The 22,753-nt window shown below is 35.6% G+C and overlaps 3 protein-coding genes across 4 annotated transcripts in view; 1 reads left to right on the plus strand and 2 right to left on the minus strand.

Annotated features, from left to right (window-relative positions):
• Positions 1–4,534: 4,534 nt before the first annotated feature.
• LOC144452049 (uncharacterized) lies at positions 4,535–11,271 on the minus strand. 2 transcript variants are annotated; one of them, XM_078143059.1, is made up of 5 exons: positions 11,189–11,271; positions 9,913–10,077; positions 8,681–8,803; positions 7,567–7,695; positions 4,535–6,152 (listed from the first exon to the last, which is right to left on the minus strand). In XM_078143059.1, exons 2-5 carry the CDS (start codon positions 10,057–10,059, stop codon positions 5,898–5,900), a joined length of 654 nt encoding a protein of 217 aa, XP_077999185.1. In that variant the 5' UTR covers positions 10,060–10,077; positions 11,189–11,271; the 3' UTR covers positions 4,535–5,897. The 2 variants fall into 2 exon arrangements, with proteins under 2 accessions (XP_077999185.1, XP_077999183.1); XM_078143057.1 differs by having other exon boundaries at positions 11,127–11,265.
• A 282-nt stretch (positions 11,272–11,553) lies between these two features.
• LOC144452277 (protein FAM241B-like) lies at positions 11,554–13,944 on the plus strand. Its single transcript, XM_078143344.1, has 3 exons — positions 11,554–11,620; positions 12,448–12,557; positions 13,201–13,944. The coding sequence occupies exons 2-3, from the start codon at positions 12,456–12,458 to the stop codon at positions 13,474–13,476; spliced, it is 378 nt and encodes a 125-aa protein (XP_077999470.1). The 5' UTR covers positions 11,554–11,620; positions 12,448–12,455; the 3' UTR covers positions 13,477–13,944.
• A 1,481-nt stretch (positions 13,945–15,425) lies between these two features.
• LOC144451961 (calcium-activated potassium channel subunit alpha-1-like) overlaps positions 15,426–22,753 on the minus strand; it is a 144,575-nt gene continuing 137,247 nt past the window's right edge. Inside the window, exon 28 of the mRNA XM_078142889.1 lies at positions 15,426–22,515. Coding sequence (XP_077999015.1) covers positions 22,496–22,515 — 20 coding nt within the window. The 3' untranslated portion in view covers positions 15,426–22,495. The remainder of the gene's footprint in view (positions 22,516–22,753) is intronic.

The raw sequence follows: 22,753 nt of genomic DNA on the forward strand, positions 1-22,753 counted from the left end.
ATCATCGGCGTTGCATGCTGTGACAAGGCAAAGACCGATGGTTCCCGAAGAGCAAAAAGGAGCAAATCACGAATTGTCGGTAACGTTCGGCCCTTGTTTGAACAAAAGAAACTTTTGCAAACTACTAAAGCTGATTACCGAGCTTGTATTGCCCCTATTAACATTTCGACACCATACACGTTCATGTTTTGCTTCTCTCTTGCCTGTGGTGTTATCTGATACCCGAAATTTTGTGTTTCATCGCCTCATGAATAATTTTTTGGGAAATTTTTAAAGCCTCCTCAGGATTAGAGATGATGTGTGACAGTGAGGGCGCCTGATCCTAGGTACTGAGTCAATATTTCAGATCGGCAGCTGATTGGGACTGTTTGTCGGGTAAAAACGATCGACTTATTACGCAAGAGATGAAAAAATGTCAGTTTCTTTTGTATTGTCAACAGCAACAGGTGTCCATGGCCCAAGTAAATCGTATTTTCAAAGTTTTTATTGCAGAAACATAAAATTTAGGAGGGATTTTTGATAAGTTAAGATAAATATATATCTGCGATGGGAAACTATTCAATGAAAGTGTCTAGAGTGAGTGATGTGTTAGGACACACAATTTAAAACAGCTTGAACGAGCTACCGATCTGAAATATTGACTCAGGATGATGGTACGCCTCGATGCGGCGCCCTCACACACCACTCACTCTCGACCCGTTTTAAAAAATCCTCAAAAAGTTTATTCATGAGGCTACGAAACTCAAAATTACGGGTATCAGATAGCATCACAGGCAAGATAGAAACATAACAAGAATTGCTATTAGGCCTAGGTGTTATTAGGGGGACTACAAGCTCGGTAATCGTCTCTGGAAGTTTGCAAGGTTTTCTTTTGTGCAAACAAGGGCCGAAGGTTACCGAGAATTCCGTGATTTGCTCTTCGGGAATCATCGGCGTTGCATGCTGTGACAAAGCAAAGACCAATGGTTCCCGAAGAGCAAAAAGGAGCAAATCACGAATTGTCGGTAACGTTCGGCCCTTGTTTGAACAAAAGAAACTTTTGCAAACTACTAAAGCTGATTACCGAGCTTGTATTGCCCCTATTAACATTTCGACACCATACACGTTCATGTTTTGCTTCTCTCTTGCCTGTGGTGTTATCTGATACCCGAAATTTTGTGTTTCATCGCCTCATGAATAATTTTTTGGGAAATTTTTAAAGCCTCCTCAGGATTAGAGATGATGTGTGACAGTGAGGGCGCCTGATCCTAGGTACTGAGTCAATATTTCAGATCGGCAGGTGATTGGGACTGTTTGTCGGGTAAAAACGATCGACTTATTACGTAAGAGATGAAAAAATGTCAGTTTCTTTTGTATTGTCAACAGCAACAGGTGTCCATGGCCTAAGTAAATCGTATTTTCAAAGTTTTTATTGCAGAAACATAAAATTTAGGAGGGATTTTTGACAAGTTAAGATAAATATATATCTGCGATGGGAAACTATTCAATGAAAGTGTCTAGAGTGAGTGATGTGTTAGGACACACAATTTAAAACAGCTTGAACGAGCTACCGATCTGAAATATTGACTCAGGATGATGGTACGCCTCGATGCGGCGCCCTCACACACCACTCACTCTCGACCCGTTTTCAAAAATCCTCAAAAAGTTTATTCATGAGGCTACGAAACTCAAAATTACGGGTATCAGATAGCATCACAGACAAGATAGAAACATAACAAGAATTGCTATTAGGTCTAGGTGTTATTAGGGGGACTACAAGCTCGGTAATCGTCTCTGGTAGATTCCAAGGGTTTCTTTTGTGCAAACAAGGTCCGAAGGTTACCGAGAATTCCGTGATTTGCTCGTCGGGAATCATCGGCGTTGCATGCTGTGACAAAGCAAAGACCGATGGTTCCCGAAGAGCAAAAAGGAGCAAATCACGGAATTGTCGGTAACGTTCGGCCCTTGTTTGAACAAAAGAAACTTTTGCAAACTACTAAAGCTGATTACCGAGCTTGTAATGCCCCTATTAACATTTCGACACCATACACGTTAATGTTTTGCTTCTCTCTTGCCTGTGGTGTTATCTGATACCCGAAATTTTGTGTTTCATCGCCTCATGAATAATTTTTTGGGAAATTTTTAAAGCCTCCTCAGGATTAGAGATGATGTGTGACAGTGAGGGCGCCTGATCCTAGGTACTGAGTCAATATTTCAGATCGGCAGCTGATTGGGACTGTTTGTCGGGTAAAAACGATCGACTTATTACGTAAAAGATGAAAAAATGTCAGTTTCGTTTGCATTGTCAACAGTAACAGGTGTCCATGGCCCAAGTAAATCGTATTTTCAAAGTTTTTATTGCAGAAACATAAAATTTAGGAGGGATTTTTGATAATTTAAGATAAATATATATCTGCGATGGGAAACTATTCAATGAAAGTGTCTAGAGTGAGTGATGTGTTAGGACACACAATTTAAAACAGCTTGAACGAGCTACCGATCTGAAATATTGACTCAGGATGATGGTACGCCTCGATGCGGCGCCCTCACACACCACTCACTCTCGACCCGTTTTATAAAATCCTCAAAAAGTTTATTCATGAGGCTACGAAACTCAAAATTACGGGTATCAGATAGCATCACAGACAAGATAGAAACATAACAAGAATTGCTATTAGGTCTAGGTGTTATTAGGGGGACTACAAGCTCGGTAATCGTCTCTGGTAGATTCCAAGGGTTTCTTTTGTGCAAACAAGGGCCGAAGGTTACCGAGAATTCCGTGATTTGCTCTTCGGGAATCATCGGCGTTGCATGCTGTGACAAAGCAAAGACCGATGGTTCCCGAAGAGCAAAAAGGAGCAAATCACGGAATTGTCGGTAACGTTCGGCCCTTGTTTGAACAAAAGAAACTTTTGTAAACTACTAAAGCTGATTACCGAGCTTGTAATGCCCCTATTAACATTTCGACACCATACACGTTCATGTTTTGCTTCTCTCTTGCCTGTGGTGTTATCTGATACCCGAAATTTTGTGTTTCATCGCCTCATGAATAATTTTTTGGGAAATTTTTAAAGCCTCCTCAGGATTAGAGATGATGTGTGACAGTGAGGGCGCCTGATCCTAGGTACTGAGTCAATATTTCAGATCTGCAGCTGATTGGGACTGTTTGTCGGGTAAAAACGATCGACTTATTACGCAAGAGATGAAAAAATGTCAGTTTCTTTTGTATTGTCAACAGCAACAGGTGTCCATGGCCCAAGTAAATCGTATTTTCAAAGTTTTTATTGCAGAAACATAAAATTTAGGAGGGATTTTTGATAAGTTAAGATAAATATATATCTGCGATGGGAAACTATTCAATGAAAGTGTCTAGAGTGAGTGATGTGTTAGGACACACAATTTAAAACAGCTTGAACGAGCTACCGATCTGAAATATTGACTCAGGATGATGGTACGCCTCGATGCGGCGCCCTCACACACCACTCACTCTCGACCCGTTTTATAAAATCCTCAAAAAGTTTATTCATGAGGCTACGAAACTCAAAATTACGGGTATCAGATAGCATCACAGACAAGATAGAAACATAACAAGAATTGCTATTAGGTCTAGGTGTTATTAGGGGGACTACAAGCTCGGTAATCGTCTCTGGTAGATTCCAAGGGTTTCTTTTGTGCAAACAAGGGCCGAAGGTTACCGAGAATTCCGTGATTTGCTCTTCGGGAATCATCGGCGTTGCATGCTGTGACAAAGCAAAGACCGATGGTTCCCGAAGAGCAAAAAGGAGCAAATCACGGAATTGTCGGTAACGTTCGGCCCTTGTTTGAACAAAAGAAACTTTTGCAAACTACTAAAGCTGATTACCGAGCTTGTAATGCCTCTATTAACATTTCGACACCATACACGTTAATGTTTTGCTTCTCTCTTGCCTGTGGTGTTATCTGATACCCGAAATTTTGTGTTTCATCGCCTCATGAATAATTTTTTGGGAAATTTTTAAAGCCTCCTCAGGATTAGAGATGATGTGTGACAGTGAGGGCGCCTGATCCTAGGTACTGAGTCAATATTTCAGATCGGCAGCTGATTGGGACTGTTTGTCGGGTAAAAACGATCGACTTATTACGCAAGAGATGAAAAAATGTCAGTTTCTTTTGTATTGTCAACAGCAACAGGTGTCCATGGCCCAAGTAAATCGTATTTTCAAAGTTTTTATTGCAGAAACATAAAATTTAGGAGGGATTTTTGATAAGTTAAGATAAATATATATCTGCGATGGGAAACTATTCAATGAAAGTGTCTAGAGTGAGTGATGTGTTAGGACACACAATTTAAAACAGCTTGAACGAGCTACCGATCTGAAATATTGACTCAGCTGATTGTGCTGCTTGTAACAGGTTCTGTTTGTCAGGTCTGATGTCTGAAATTGTATCACACAGTTTATTGGAAGAAAAGAATTTCAAAAAAGATACTGGGGCTGGACTTCTAAGTCATCATACAACAAACATGTCATTATCAAATGTTTAATAAAATCTTTATTGACACATTTTATACATTGCAGTGAATGAAAAAACAAGTCCTTGTCTCTTGCGAGAATAATTAGAGGGAAATATTAAACATGATGAAAAGTCAATACAGTATATTTGTTGATATTAAATTCATCAAGAAATAAAGTTGACATCAAAGTACAATCTCAGGGTTGATACTAAAATTGAGGCTAGTAGCAGAAGCAATGCAAACTGAGTTCGTAATGAGTCTTTGGAGTTATATGCTGCCACCAAGTGTTGGGTGCGTATGAAATATTACTATGTTCAATCAAGGCAGTCTGGTGAGGTTGGTTAGTGATAACACACAGTGTTAGCAGTGTCTTCTCAGTGTGCTAGTCTTCAGTTACTGTGAGTATGGTGCATGACAGAGGCATAGATGGGAGAGAATTAAATGGTACATGGTTAGATTGTTATTCACCCTTATGTTATGAAATGTCAATATAACCTTACAAAGCCTATGAATGCTGCGGTATTAAAGAACTACAACTTTGTAATTGGTTATTGAAACTTTACTAATAGAAATATAAATCTGAATCTAAACTAAGTGAAATATACTCTGCCTAGTTTGGAATGCATGCTGTCCTGTTCTACAGTATAGCATATTTGTAGCCTGGAATCCATGCTGTCCTGTTCTACAGTATGGCATGGATATTTGTAACCTGGAATCCATACTGTCCTGTTCTACAGTATGGCATGGCTATTTGTAGCCTGGAATCCATACTGTCCTATTCTACAGTATAACATGGCTATTTGTAGCCTGGAATCCATACTGTCCTATTCTACAGTATAACATGGCTATTTGTAGCCTAAAACATATGCTACAATGTATGTAACTATTTCTGTTACAAGAACTGCACAGTAGTTTTGTATAACTAACAAGATAAATGATATGCCTGTTTATCAAATGGTGTATGCCACCATGGCCCTGTCCTGTCTTCTGCTGTAACTAAACTCTATGAACTTTGACCTAATCTCACATAACCAATAGCAATGTGCTGGAACCTAGCCAATGAAATCAAACCATTTCTGCAAACTAAATTTTCGATATAAGTTACTAACGCAAAGAGAAGGAGAGACAGAGTATTATTATTGTCAATATCCTGAAATGAAAAGTGTTAGATGTGTATGTATTAAAATGGTTATTTATGTTCATGAAATTAACATTGAAACTATTAATTCCTAGAGTGGTGGTGGGGCAGGGGATAAAGTGAGGAGGCAATTAGCATGACACATCACAGGCGTTCCATCACACATTACTTATACAGAAACAACACTAACTGACTGCTTGTAATAATTTCTGTTATACTGTTACATTTGTTGGTAGTGGGCACTATTTTACACATATTTACAAGTTCTAATATGGCAGGACAGAGACTCTAGCTAGCAGCCTCCTCACTATTATCTGGTTGTTCGGCTGCAGGTTCTTCAGCAGCGGCATCACCTTCCTGTGGGGCCTCACCTTCCTCCCCTTCTCCCTCTTTTTGATCCCCTTCCTCAGCTTTTGTTTCCTCTGCTGCAGCTTCCCCCTCTCCCTCTGTTCCCTCAGCCCCCTCTGTTTTTTCTTCTCCACCTTCACCCTCTTCTGTTTCCCCCTCTGTTTTTTCTGTTGTTTCTGCTCCTTCTTCAGCTTCCTGTAAGGCCAAGTTCAAACAAAGGTAAGTGATCATCAGATTGTGAACAAGATGTTTCATTCTGAACAGACTAACAGAGAGCTGGAAGTTCAAGCTTGTGGTTTCTGGAAACAAAATGTCTAAATTTACATGACAATGTACCCTTTTGTTATGTAAATTTGCCTGAGTTCTATCCTGGCTAATAGCGCTGTGAGTTCCAATTTGTGGTTTCTAGAAAACAGAATACATATCTTTACATGACAATAGAGCCCTTTTTTAATACAAGTTACTGTAATTTCTACACGCTAATAAATAAATGTATCAATCTACTCTTCTAAGGCATATCTGCTAATAAGTAAGTGTAGGGATCTCCCACAAAACAGGAGTCCTGGATGATAGTAATATTCATTGCTTGATTGGTATACTGAACAAGTACATTTCTTAAATTGATCAATCACAGACACATTGTGACATTAGCCAATAATGAACAATTTTTGTTCTAACACTTGCATAAAATCTTACAAAGTGTGCTAAATTGAGGTGACAAAAAACAGGTCAATCTGCAGAGCTAGAGAAAAAGATGTCCCTGAATAAAGAATGAATGTATCGAATCCATCACTCCACTATTGAATAACAACTACAAAAGCTGAGAACCACACAGTATCAACTAAATGCTCCAACATCACTACATCAAACCTCTACATGACCACAGAAGGGAACCCCATCTCCTGCTACTATACAAGATTGTTGAGGGACCCTTAACCGGGTTTTTATGCTGACACCTACCTAATACCACAGAGACCAAAAAGATCAATAAAACGAAGGAAATTTGAGGCATTTACCAGCACAACCCCTATGGAAAAATATGCTGCAAACAATACTCATTGCTATCAGACACCAAACTGTAATCTTACGATTATCTTTAACAACTCATTCTTCCCACGAACAATAATAGACTATAACAATCTGGAAGATAGCGTAGTTAAAGCTGGGTCTGTTGAGGCTTTCAAGGCAGTTTCTTTCCATCAATCATATACTACCAGCTATCTGGCCATTCGACATATTTATACAGAGATACAGATACAGTGATGCATGATGTGTTTGATACAGTATCTTTCAATTCTCTTAAAGCCTCTTTTCCTGTAGCTTTGTTGCTGTTTTTTCTGTGTGTGTGAAATTTTGCTTGTTCAAAAATATATCTAGGCCAGCTTTCACAGAAACAGTTCATCCTTCTAATTTACTAAATTATTTATTTGCTAATTGTTAACGGTACTGAATACACTGGCTTCATGTCTGTATGTAAATAATTATGAATCAGGCTTAGGTTTGGTTACCTTGTTTGACAACAGACTTTTTATATTTGTTACTTTATTAGTTTGAAATAAGATAAACAAGTTCATTTTAATTTCCGTGATTGGATGTCAAATCTTCTAACCTTTTTCTTTGATTCGTCAGTATTAGGTTCGTCACCCTCAGCTACTGGTGCTAAACTTGGTGCTCCTGGCAGATTCGATTTTTCTTTAAGTGTTGCTTCATCTTCCGCTTTCTGTTGAGCCTCTCTTTCCTAGGAAAGAAATATCAATCAATTATCTACCACAAATGCTATGCATCCCATCAGAGAAGCATTATATATAAGTTTTACGCACTTAGGGGTTAGACTCATTTTACATCGCAGGCACAATGTGTGTATGTTCCATAGCACTTGTAATAGTACATACATGTTAGGGAACATAAGGAAATCAGAAATGATAAAGCTATGTGATTTTCTGTAACTATCTAGCGAGATAGAGAGATATCAAATTTTCTTTTTGTGAAACTGTGTGGTTGATACTTCTTTTAAAACACTGACATTTCATGTACTTCAAAAAATTATGTAACGTGAACAGATGTGAATTAACGAGGGAGAAAATAAGACCACCTTATCACAAAATGAAACATTTTCTGGTTGATTCTCAATGATGATTCACTACACAGCATCACACTACACAAGTGGGCGAAGCAATTGCTACATGCAATAGTAATATGATTGCACTTATAAGTTCGGTGTTTTTACTAAGGGCGATAAGTAGGTAAAATCTACTAGGGGTCCCATTTAATTTTACATGGGTTCCCAACCAAAATTACCATAGACTCTATGGGGAAACACTGCCATTTTCACCCCATTCTTTCTCCCTTTCCCTTACCAGGATTCCCCAACCTTAGCAAATACACTGAAGTCTGAATACAGAAGGGACAGACAACAAATCACAGGAGGAGGGGGCCAGTGTTTTTCAGAAGTTCAGTGTGTGAAAATTATCAAACTTCCAACCCTGCACAAACAGTACTGACTTCCCCTCTGTCATTGGAATATTTATGATCAAAACTGTATATAGTACATAAATAAAGTGACCCTCTCCCCAAAAAATGTTAACCCACCCTACCCCCTCCCCATCCTTTGCATTCAGTATATAGTACACAAATAACGTGACCCTCTCCCCAAAAAATGTTAACCCACCCCCCACATTCAGTCCCTAAGGGTTACAGGGTTGTACAAAATATTTAACACTTACAAGTCTTTGTTCTTCTTCTTCCTTTGCTATCCTTTCTGCTTCTTCTCTCATTTGTTCTTGTCTTACTTTTTCTCTTTCTGCTTCTTCCCTTTCAAATTCAAGTTGTTTAACTTCATTTTCTTTCTATAAATTAAACACAAAAGCTTGACGTGTTAGTACAAAAAATTATATAGATTGTTAATCGTTCACCAAATGTTTGTGTTTTCAAATTTGGCCACTTTGACGTTTATAGTTGTTATCATTAATGAAAAAACAAAGTTCTTATATTATTTTTTATATAGAAATGGCATGGGGAAATTGATGCAGGGCTCAAAGCAATAACATGTTATGTTAGTTGTTTTTGTAACTAAGAAGTAGTCGCATATGCAACTATCAAAAATAGTCAGTTTACTGCCCTGACTTGGCCCTACACCTAGGTTACGATGGACAGAGAAAATACCTTCTACAATCTCCATGTATCTTTCTTGACTGCAAACAATTACTGTGAGCAAGTTATATGTAATTTTCATGAGCTCAGAATGATGTTTGAATCATGTTGAGAATGCAAGGATAAAAAAGATACTGCAACTCACTCTCACTAAAATTAGAGTATGTACTATACAAAAGATATTTAATTACGACACTTAAATTATACTACATGAAGTATGTCTACAAAGATAAAATTGGAGATAAAATGAAGGCCACTTTCAATTGTTGGACACAACTTTGTTCTGTATACATGGTAAATTACATAACAGTGTACATTGGAACATCATGAGTTTCAACACTAAAGTTTAATGTTTGTACATGTCACTGTGACTATATACTAACGCTACATAGATAAAATGTGTTCTGCCTTGATATACAATGTAGCATGGAATAGCCTTACTTTATTGATGTATTTTGCATGTACAATAGGCTTCTATCTGTGCATCCCAATTTTCATACATGCACATGTACACGTAAATCAAATTGCAAAGATCTGCAAATTACATGTACTGACTCTGTACTGCATGATTTTCAAAGGAGTGAGATGAGTTGAAATTGGGACGAATTGAAATTTGGGCAAAGTAAATCAAAATCATTTATGATTCAGATGTATCAGAACAAACTGTTTGAAATAGTTAATACATGTATTGTAAAGTTTGACACGACATATACCTAAAAACTGAATCTGAAGAAAAAAATACTCTGGGATTTTAGCATTTCTGTAAAGAATTCTACTCTGAGGAAAAATATATTTGTGTACCCACCTGTTCATGGTATACTTCGTTATCTTTATATTTATAAAGCCATTGTGCAACATATTCTATTGGATCTAGAGGTCTCTTCTCAGCTACTTCAGCTAAAGCCCTGGTAAGACAGCCTCCAAGATGTTTTTTAAGGTATTCTGTATCCATTTTTTATTCACTAAAAACCTAAAAACAACAAAATTGTTTAGTACTTCACTTGTACAGTGAAAATCTTCATAAACAATCTCAATGTACTTGGACAGGTGTTTTTGTATATGTATCACAGTATGAATGTACATGTATGTGACTGTGACAGTGTTACTGTACTTCATGTATACATACATGTACAGTGTGTATGTGTATGTGTGTGCCTATGTATTATGGATATTGTAATGTTATACATGTATATATCATTGTATGTCTGTAGAAGTGCATACGTTAAGTAACAAGTGAAACAGTCCCAAACAATAAATGCAATCCAACGTTTAGAATTAATATTCATTAATATAACAAGGATAAAGTCTAGTAAATTAGAAGGATGCACTGTTTCCGGGAAAGTTGGCCTAGGTATATTTTTGACCAAGCAAAATTTCACACACACAGAAAAACAGCAACAAAGATACAGGAAAAGAGGCTGTAAGAGAATTGAAAGATATAAGTAGGTACACAGCCTGACTTACATCTGTGTACTGTAATCAATGTGTCTGTACATACATGTAGTATACAATTACAAATCTATGTAGGAATAAGGATACGGTCAGGCTTTTGCTAATTTCAAATAAATTGAATTTTTAAATGTAAATGTACTGTAGTTACTACTGTACACTTGCAGTGGTCTAAGTTTAAACATTTATTTGTTCAAGACTTCAGGTGAAATGAAATTACATGATTGATGGCGAAACAATTGAATGAAATAATAACTACATTGTATCACATTCACACCTGTATCTGGTCGCCAACACATTTCATCAAAACGTATCTCTTGAACAAAATCTAATAATTCTCATAGCGTTTCAACTTAAAATTGTGGGCATCACTTTAGCAACAGAATCCAGATATTTATCTGAACAACTAAGTAGTGTGGTCCAGACGTGATGAATGTTCGTGGATAGACCCAACACCCTACATTTGATGATTTGTACGTTGCTATGTCAATTCCATTAGTTGCTGAATTAACAACAGACGATAATATTGTGAAAACTAATTTTGACACCTTTTAAATGTTCACAACTTACCAGCAAAGTAATGCCTGATATACTAAAAGATTGAATGGGTGGTCTTCAGCAAAAAATCTCACCTGGAAACTCAGTAGTTATTTGGGACTCACGAGTAGCGTAGCGTTGCTAAGAATCAAATGTTTTGATCGTACCTCACGCCCGATAACGAGGAATAACGCGAGAGTTCTAGCCTCGTACAAAATATTTGATTTCAGAGTATGATTTACATCTATACAGTTTCAAAAATATGTATAGAGACAATTTAATCTTGATTTTAATATTATAAATAATAATAATGTTATTGACTATGATCTATTGAAAGCTATTAAGGGATAATACAGATGTCAAAACCTATTCATGACTTGACTAAGGGGAGGGGTCAGATATCTCGGGTCATGCGAATATCAGTTGAGGAACGAAATACAAACAACTTAAACAACATGGCTACGTAGGAAACGTGAAACGTGAAAACCTTACAGCTGTTCACTACTTTGCTAATATACAAACATCACGTAAGTACGAATAGAACAATTTTGGTCGTAAGGCTTAAGATTGATAGACTAAAGCTATGTGTGCCATTGACTACCGAAATTAGTGAAGCAAATATTTGATAATTTGTTCACGTTCACAGCCTATCAAAGATGACCTCCAACCCCGGCCTCCAGTGCTCCAGCTCCCCGGCCGGCCGGGCCACAGGCATTTGTTTCCCGAGTTATGGCTCAGAATATTTCTGTGATCGCGCAGTTTCACTAAATGCTTCCTTCGCATTTAGTGAAACTGCGTGATCACAGAAACATGTGTAATTTTACCCCTTTCATATAGTGTTGGTTTAATACGTCAATATTAACGATATTATCGTCATTTTATTGTATTCTGATAGAAATATTCTGAGCCATAACTCGGGAAACAAATGCCTGTGGGCCGGGCACTCAAAAATCAACAGGTTGTTTTATTTACAAGCACACAACAAAATAAGTCACGAACAAAATATATCAACATTCACAAACATACATGAACAACAAAGCATATCACGTAATAAATGAATTATCAACATCAACGTAAATTCTATGCAATGACTTACAATATTTTTTATAATCACTCAATAGTTTAGTCACCTATGGAAATAAAATACTGTAATTGGGAGAAATTTATTGTAATTTTCATTGCGTAGAAATATAGAAGTGGATCTTTGATTGGTCACTGGTGTTCACTCAATATAGAAGTGGATCTTTGATTGGTCACTGGTGTTCACTAATTTATCATTCTTGCTTGCAATCTATTTCTTCCACCAACATCGGCAAAGATCAAAGAAATATATGTCAATTCCTTGTCTTAATAGCGCCAAATATGGTCCGAATTCTTGCCAATGGTGATATTGTTCAAGATGATGACCCAAGAGTACGCCAATCATCAAGTAGAGGAAATGATGCATCTGGTCGGCCACGACAGGTAAGAATAACAGGTACTTGAATCACAGGGAGCTCAGGCTCAGTTAGTTTTGTTTACAAATACAAACAAACAAGTAAACAAACAAACAACAGGAATAAGTAAACAAACAAATAAATAAACAAACAAACAAAATAAACCGACAAATGAGTAGATACATACATGAGTAAACGACAACAAACCAATGAACAAGCCAACACTTTTTTTTTGTTAATTTGTTTGTTTTTGTTTTGTTTGTTTACTTGTTTGTTTGTATTTGTAAACAAAACTAACAGCCTGAGCTCCCTGTGCTTGAATCAATCAGTATACATGTAATGTTCTATTAATAATGAAATAGCCATGTGAAAGGTAATCCAGAACTAATGAAAGAGCACTTGATTGTGGTTGCATATGCAGGCTTTCCTCAGTTGGGAGATTTAACTATTTTGGCTTTACAAAGAAATTATGGAATTTGTCAGAACGTCTGTCAAGCCATGGAGTCAGATAGCTAATTGTCATGGATAGATCTCCCCAAACCTATATACTCCTAAACAGTAAAAGTCATTGTACTCAGAGAAATACCAACCTTTTTATTGCAATTATCCTTTTTTGACAAATTGGTTGTTACCTGGCTAACCTTATACACATCTTTCTGGGTCTGTTTTAGGGTTATGTCCGACATGAAGAATACAACCAACAAGGGCAATATGGTGGAGGTGAAGGTCAAATGCAGCAAGTTTCTATATTCGATGTTCTTAATCAAAAACTTGTTGATGGTGGTTTCCCGAGATGGAATCTTGGACCATATGTTGTTGAGCCGATAGCATCTGTAGGTGTTCTTCTCGCTGGTCTGTTCTTTGGTCTACAAGGACTTTTTTTCGCTGGACTGCTTTTCTTTGTTGTTAAATGGAGCCAACAAAATCGAGGTCAAGGTCAAAGATAATGAATCAACTTTGGGGGGATTAACTCAAGTTTTTATTAGGTGTATTTGAGACAGAAATTGATATGATAATCATCATAGGGGAGGGGATTTCAATAAATACAGAATGTGAGAACTAGTATAAGGGGAGGGGTGTTGAATTTCTATGGCAAGATATAATGTGTAAATTGACTTTAGACTGAGTTTCCACAGACATGCTCAAGATAGTTAAACAAGATGATGTCTGGTGTTTTTGCTAAATTTGGTAAACCCCAGTAACAGAGGTGAAAAATCTTGTAAAATGGAGAGAGACTTCCATATCTTATAATTGAAATTTGGGCAGTAAACCTGGTAACAAAAATACCTATATCTATTACTGACATCACTCCCTTGAAATTTATCACAATTGACAACATTTTACACTAAATTTTCTCTTTCCTATTCTTCTATAAATAACATGCTGCAATCTTGTATATTGATTTTACTCTTCCAATAATGAATTTGCTTCTATTGTGTAAAGATGTGATTATAATCTGGAATTTCAACATTCCAAAGTGTGTTATCTTATGTGTACACTTTCAGAAACAGTGGCGTTCACTTGATAAAATATGTGAAAAAAATAAAATACTCGTAGTGTGAAACTAATGAAATATTCAAGTACTGAGTTACTAATGACTTGATAAAATACATGATAGTCCACTAATCAATTTCTTGTGTAATTCTTTGACTCAACTGTTAAAAAATGTTTATTATTGAAACAGCTTGGCTGACCAAATGGAATAGTTTTCAGATTCAATCATGTGAACTCATCATATGTTACTTGTCGTAAATGAAATTAATGTTGAAGTAAATTTATCCAAGATAAGACAATCATGATCATTAATAATACACTTTGATCTCACCAGACACAGAGGTTCAGTTTGTCCTATGTATTATATAGACATTGTGCAATTATAAAGCTGAATGTTACATATTCAGAATAATTGTGGACATTTTTTTTTCCAACTCTCAGTTTTCAGTCAAAGTCCACAAACAGATAAAAGACTTTAAACGGTAAATGTGGGTAATGAAGCAAAAAAATAATACTTGTGTATTTCTGATAACATGACCTCACAAAATAAGGTAGGGAGGTTGGTTGCTTCGACCCAAAATCAAATGAAATGTCGGTCACTTCTGTGATAGTTTGATGAAATGTGTACAGGCATCACTGGAGAAAGAAAACAGACATGCATGAAGGTCAAAGAGATAAAGAGATTCTTATCTTTTTGTTTCAAATATTAAAAAATGTTTAGGGTCAGCGGTTTAAACTAGAGTCGGTTAGATTATCGGAAACACACTTTTTTCTTCTTTTGTACAATTTATTCCTACAATGAAAATAAAGATTGATTATTCTAAATACTCAGTGTTTTTTTTTCACAAATCAATTGTTGTCAAGTCAATAGCAACTTCGACATGTTGGCTTTTGTTTTCAAAGCTGTAGCATTGGTGGTGGATAGGCCTGAGTGTCCTCACCACAAGTGATACACAGAATGAAGCGCCACCAACGACAATATTTAGAAATTCCTTTGTTTTATATCGTGCCTGCAAAAGTGGATAATACCTACACCATTGCCCTTGTCAAACCTCACTAAAACGAAATGGGCCAGAATGTTGTGGTTTTCTTTTAAAAGTATATGTGTGTGTATGTATGTATGCATGTATGATTTACATCTTCTGAGGGCCAGTTTGTACCAATTTGAACCTGATTGCCAACTAGCATGGAGACAGGGGAGTGTAGTATGAAAGGTACGCCATGACTGTGTACCCTCATATAACGATTAACACCTTTTGTAGTGACACAACATATCTAAAAATCTAACAAGAGTGTAGCCTGTAACACATGATGTACTACAGATGATTTTATTTCATCATCTGTACAACACAGCATGGATTCCATGTTAACACACGAAATAAAGACAACAAAATCAACCTGGTAAGTGTAATCAATTTCTTGTTTAATTATTTACAATATTGTAGTAAATCATAACTCGGCTTTAAAAAGCAGCTTTCAAATGAACAAAATTTATATGGAAACACAAGTTCTTTTTAAAATTGATAAACTACGATCGTCACAGCAACCCAGACATTAGTTGAATTAACACATCTTTTTCCTAATAATCTCTCGAAACCAGACCCATATATTTCTAATCTTACCAAGACGGGTCAGAGGTTAATTTAGAAAACAGAGGTTGAAGGTTATTTTCTATGAGATACATCAGAGTTCAAACTCTGGTTATCCAACTTGTTTCATGATCTCCCACTACTGTAGGTCAGAAGAACTAGGATAAACACTGCAGTACAAAAGTGTCAATAATTTGCTCTTGATTTTAAAAAATCTGGATACTATTTTTCATCGATTTTGAGGAAATAACGTGTACTTTGTCGTAGGACACGTAGAGAGGAGAGTATATTCACAATAGTTGAACTAACAGGCTTTTAGTGAGAGGTGAGAAGTGTTTTAGATGTTTAAACATTTCAAGATTAGAAAGAGAGATGATGTACAATGATACAGGCTAGTTTTTTTACTTACTATTGATTAAAAGAGCTCTGTAGATTTTCTGTAAGTTTGAGGTCTATCTACTATGTTGGCTTCTAACTACAAGAGACATACACATATTGATTCTTGTACAGTCCCCTACTTAATGCAAATTGTGAAATACTGATACATCTTTTAATAGACAATCTGAAGTTAGCTTACTGACTGACTGACTAAATAATGGATTGATTGATTGATCATTATTGACTGATTGGCCAACTGACTATATTTGATTTAGTAGGTGATTGACAGACTAACTTACACTATTGGTTGATTGATTTTTAAAATGATTGATTGACTGATTGATTTAATGATTGACAGATGGACTGATCCGGCTGACTGACAGACTGATTGACTGAGATTGATCGATAGATATATTGTTTAACTGATTGATTTATCGCTGGTTGATCTCAACTCACTGACATTAATTGATTGACATACTCACTGAATGACCAACCAAATGATTGGTTGATTGGTTGATTGATTGATTGATTGAGTGAGTGAGTGAGTGAGTGTGAGTGAGTGACTTACTAATTGATAGATTGACAGACCGATTAATTGACTCTTAATAAAAACAATCTTGTCTATCTACTGGCATTGTGTAAACTGTCTTGTCCATCATTGTTATATTTGACAAAAACATACAAAAATACACAAAGAATAAAAGAGACTAAAATCTAACAAGATGGTAAGAAACAAGTGCCAAACCAGACACTGTGAATAGCTACAAAAATTAGCACTGTGAGAGAACAAACTGACTTACAGAATCAACAACAAACTGTACTGTGCTGAAACATTAAAAAAAAATACAGAACTCACAAAGGTAAAGTCACAAAATGTACTAGGTAATCAAAATAAGTGATGGAATAAAACACTAGTAATAAGAAAATGACTTTGTAGATAAAATAGAAATGGTCAAATTGTATGGTCAACAGATACAACAATGTTTTACCAATACTAAGACATAATCTTGGTTTGACGTCATTAAAATGTTGCACATAAACAAAAACTGACACTTGGAAACTATGTAAAAAATATTAATGACATGGTCAATGCTAGGAAACATAGTTACATAAATATGTGTACATAATATCAACTTTCTTCAATGGCAGTCTACTGAAAAACTCTACATTTGTGTTTGAATACTGTATACGAAAGACAAGATTATAAGCCAGTGTTCCGAGAATAAGTACATCCAGTGATTAGTGTTCAGCATTTATTTTGATATATGTGTCTAACTGCTGCACTCTCCGAAATGTTCTGATCTTTCTGTGTACTTAAGGAGGGGGTGGGGGTGGGGGGTTGTGCTCTGACAATTTTGTAAAACTAGTAATTGAGCTCCATGCTTCTTAAACTCTTTAATGCCCTTCTGGAATTTTTCTTTACATAAACTTTACATTTCCTTGATTGTACTTGTAGTCAATACCTTGATGATGAGCACCCACTCCCATGATCTTTAACCCCTAGCAATGACCTCTGACCCTGATCCACAGACTTATAGCTTGTTTGTTACATGCAGTACACATAAAATATAGAGTGGACTTCAAACAAGTCCTTTTTTTCATCTCTCTGACATCCAAACTATGTTCATTTTGTCTCTCCCCAACCATGGCTGATGAGGACAACAGAACAGTTTATGAAAAATAACTAAGTAATGGGGTAACGAGAAGTAATTAACTGTAAGAAATGACTGAGGTATTACAAGAAGTAAAACTGAAGTTTAACATGGACATAGTACATGTAACTTCAGTGATATCAAAATCTATCATGCACATACAATGGTTTCCCCTGGAAATTAATATATTTGAATTTTGTTTACTTACGTCGTAATAATAGTAAATGTTTGGTAAATATGTTTATAAAGTTATCAGACATTTATGTCATGGAAGCTTTTGAACATATTCCTGGGGGGAAACAATGGTAGCCTGGAATTCATGGAGTGTGCTCTACTCTGAGGAAATGAATTACACCATATGTTTTGGTTATCAGAAAGACAAAGGAATGTACAGTTTGGCCACTAGGAGTGCTATTCAGCATCAACTCTTGGACCACAATTTGAGTGAGTCAGCGTGATATCATCTTTGAGTGCTATAGCCTCCTTGCAACAATAAACATTTCAGAGTGTTTCACGGCAAAAGTTGGTGGCTTTCTTGACAATTGAAAAAAAAATTCTGCTAATTTTGTTCAGAACGCATAATTTTTAGGAATTCAAGGAGTTGTTAACAAATTTTGTTGACTGTTTTATGTACTGTATGTGATTTTAGCTCTCATTTTTCTCTAAAAAAAGGGCATCGTCATGTGACACGACCTCTTTTCTCATGACTGCAATGTAGATAACCAGAATATAACATACTGTCCTAAGTGAGCATGAATTCCAGGCTAAGCATCTATTTTGTATGTGATATCAACTAAAATACATGTACAATGATTTCAAACATCAAAATATGACAGATGTGAAGCGTTCTAGACACCAAATGTACAACTTTGAGGTAAATATCTATCTATCAACAAGTGACAACGTTAGTAAATCTACAAGTACGAGAAATGTGAGTTGTGCCAAAAAAAAATCCCTCAAATCACAAAATTTGATTAAGAGATTATGAGTACTAGAGAGGAGTGAGATTTCAACAAGACAATGCTTCTAATATTATTAATATTCTTATTATTATTATCGTTATTATTATTAAAAATAGTGTTAGAATTTAGAAAAACAAACATCAACCTGTACATTCTTATCTATACATTAAAATACAATTCAACTTTTAATTATGTAAAATTGCATAGAAGAAATTACAGAATTTTCTTTTTTCTTTAAAATTTATTCAACACCCAAAAGTATAAACATTGAAATAGCATTACAGCAAGGACGTTGTATTTTAATACGAAAGCTGGAATCTAGATTCAATTCTACAACAGAGGTTTTATATATATACAACGGTGTGTACCAACTGTTAGTGTATCGGTGCATGTTTACATATACATGTTATTCTTGGACTTCTCATTTTGTGCTTCGACTATTTATCTTATTGCTTTGAAGAACTGTCAAGTTGTAGCTTGCTTAATAACGATGAAAAGATTTGTACAATAATTGCATTTTGTTATTACTGAACCTGTCTAGTACACTTGAATATTTTCCTTCCTTCAGCTGAGGAAATTACAAGTTACATAAGGGGTCTCTTTTCTTTATTCAGCTGGGGGAAGTTATGAGTTATATAAGGGGTCTTTTTCTTTGAGCTGAGGAAGTTATGAGTTACATAAGGGGTCTTTTTCTTTGCGCTGAGGCTATTACGAATATTACATAGGCCGGGGTAGTTTTTCTTTATTCAGCTAATGGAATTATAAGTTACATAAGGGGCCCTTTTCCTCCAATTGAGGAAATTACGAGCTTCATTGGGGGTCTTTTTTCTTTATTCAGCTGAGATTTTTTTTTTTACTTTTAATACCAGTAGCTTGTGAAAGTAGAGTTACATAAGGTATTCTTTCCTGACTTAGCTGAAGAAATTACAAGTTGCTTAAGGGGCCTTTGTTTTTATAATTTACATGAGGGGCCTTTTTTCTTCATTCAGCAAATGGAAATATTAGTTACATAAGAGGTCTTGACACTCCAAGTCACAGAGGAGGTGTAATTAAACCCTTACCCTGTGCACATCTTCCAGCTGAATAAACACTGTATAACTATACCTGTGAAAACTTCATAAAATTTGTGGGGAAAATAATGGTTGTTTTGAACTCTGCCTCCGTACATGGAATCCTACATACTTGGGGTCAACCTATTAACGTCCAAATATACTTCACTGCAATTTAGTACTGGTGATAGTATAAGAATGAAGATTCAGTTATTTTCTGTAAAAACTCACTTCAACCCTGCCATATACAGAGTCCACTGCCACAAGTGTGCTTTGACTAATCGAAAGTCATAAAAAAAAACATCTCAATGACGTTTAAAACCATATTTACAAAATTAATAGAAACGAAATAAATAGAAATTAATTATGTTTTGCAACAGATATTTTGTAAAAAATGAAAAAAAAATTGTTAAACCTAAGTGCAAATATTTTGATATAAAAACAAAAGTTACAATACGAAGTAGATATTTCTTGAAAATCTGAGTTGTAAATTTACCTGACAGAAATATTTTCTCCAAATAGTAAATACATGAATTAACTTTATTGCACAGTCAGCAAATATTTTGATATGAAATAGAAGTTAAACATGAAGTAAATAAAATTGGAAATGATATTTATCCACACTATAATTTAGCTGGTAAATGTTTTTTTCTCAAAATTCATGAATTAATTTTGAACCTTGATTGTATGTTTAGGATCCGACAGGTTTCTAAATGTGTGGCTGGATATTAATTTTACACCTGTGATGATGATAATATGCAAATTCTTGAGTATAAAAGTTTTTCACCTGCTTTAGCAACGTATAGGTTTCATGTAATAGTACAGCATACAGTTGTCTGTTTGAACTTAGTGCAGCATGGTTTGCAAGATACGATATTTCTTGCCACCCTATGAGCCGTCACTTACTCTTGAAGAGAGGTGGAATGACATCATGTAGCATACAGTCTCAGAGATAGCCAATGAGGGTAAAAGGACACACCATATCAAACAGATGAAAAAGCCTGCTGGGGTGCGTGTCAAGCTGTTTTTGTGATCATTTACAGAAAATGTAAGGAACTAATAAACTAACTAGGTAGCACCTTGGATGTATATTTCCTCTGTTGTAGAACTGTTGTGAAACGATTCTGAAAACATCGCTTGTAAATAAATGGGAACACAGTACTTGTACATCACCTTAACATACACACATATTACATCAAGCAAAACTTAAGTACAAGCGCCACTTATTATATTGAGGTTCACCTCTACGATCTCCTGCGTGGCTGATCAGCAGTTTCAAGTACAGCGCCAGTATCTCTCTCTAACAAGTTTAGAGCGCTTACGTGCATACATGTCTTTACGCACACACACACACACCAAAGCAGCAACCCCGAACCATTTCAAGAGTCCTAGCCATCTGCCTCTACTACTGCTTAACCTTCATCACATGCATTGAACTTTTGAACTTTTGAACTTCTGAACTTTTGGAATTCGAATTTAGGATCCGAGTGGTGTTATGATGAAATAGGACTGTAAATGTAACCTGACCTAATAGCTACATGATCATCACCTTTAACCTTTGACCTGGCAATGATCACCTAGTTTTTAAAGTCAGATTGGGGTATAGGATTTAGGGTGTCAAATGAACTATTTCATTATTAATATCATTATTATTATTATTATTATCATTTTTTAATTAATTGAAATATTTTCATTGGAAATGAGTTTGCCCTTAAAAGTCGGAATTAAAATCAATTTAAACAATTTGGGAGATGTAATGTGAACCACAACCAAACCTTAACATACTACCATTATCTTACAAAGTAAACTTTGACTTTAAATTTTTCCAAAAAACTTAATTATATTATTTCTATTGCCAATCAAGTGTTTAAACCTCTGTTCATAACGCTCTGTAACAAACCTGGTTTTCAAGATATCACACTGTCTATTACTTTATAAGCAATCATTTTTTTTAATGAGCTCCAGGTGGTTTCCAGAATTAATGACCAATCAAATCTTAGTGGCTTTAAACAAAGAACCCATCAAGCTTTTTTTTTCAATTCACTCCTGGTGTTATTAAAATTCAAATCAAATTTTCAACCAATTGCATTGATTGTTTCAAAGAGGGAGCCAATTACAGACTTTATTACATACTGAAAACATAAAATTCATATATACATTTTCAACCAATCATATCAATTGTTTCAACCTGTGGGCCAATCAGAGACTTTGTTACATATTGAAAACCAGATGTTACCTGACCGAAGGAACAGAAATTTTTTAAGGGAATTATTAGTTTTAAGCTAATGCTGAAGCTGTTCATAAACATTCCATTTCATTCACTTTTGTTATTCTGTGCATGCCTTTCCTTACCAAAACATCACAGAATTTTCAAACGACATGCAAAATAACTTGATAATATGATGTGATCCAGCAAAATATAAAGACTGTACTTGACAGCCTTTTGTTATTGACAAAGATTACAATACAAACACAATAACTTGAAACTGACAAACTGAAGACTTTCATCATTATTCAACTTTTTGGCACAATCCATGGATCACATCATTATCATAACATTGTGACAACATAGCTATAGTGAAAAAGGCGTGATTTTTTTTCTTTTTAAACTTAGCATGAATCAAGTTTTTGCACAACTGTACAAATATATGAGCCAATTGGTTATTCACATTATGGAAGCCATAAAATTTACATATTGTATATTTATAATCTGTGACCTTTGACACCTGCTCCAGGTACTTGGCTTGTATCCAACAAAGACCAGCGACAGAATGCACCGTACCCAGGTAGTATAGACTAACAAACCAGTAACTTGGGGGGCTTTGTTGTTGTTGCTGTTCATCTACTCAACTCTTGCATCCCCTGTAAACACAGTGTAGAAACTTAAGAAGATAGTGACCTTTTGGGGGCCTGTCAAAACATACACAGTGATTGATATACTGTACTTTGAAATCGACACACACACACATGTACACAGAAACACAACAGTTGTATGTTTGTAGTTACGGTAAATACATCAAGAATACATTTGGAAGCAAACAGCTCTGCATTTTTTTTGGTTACAAATACTAGTATGCCATGTGTACAAATTCAGCATGGG

This window comes from Glandiceps talaboti, chromosome 22 (assembly GCF_964340395.1).
Source record: "Glandiceps talaboti chromosome 22, keGlaTala1.1, whole genome shotgun sequence".
Classification (NCBI taxonomy): domain Eukaryota; kingdom Metazoa; phylum Hemichordata; class Enteropneusta; family Spengelidae; genus Glandiceps; species Glandiceps talaboti.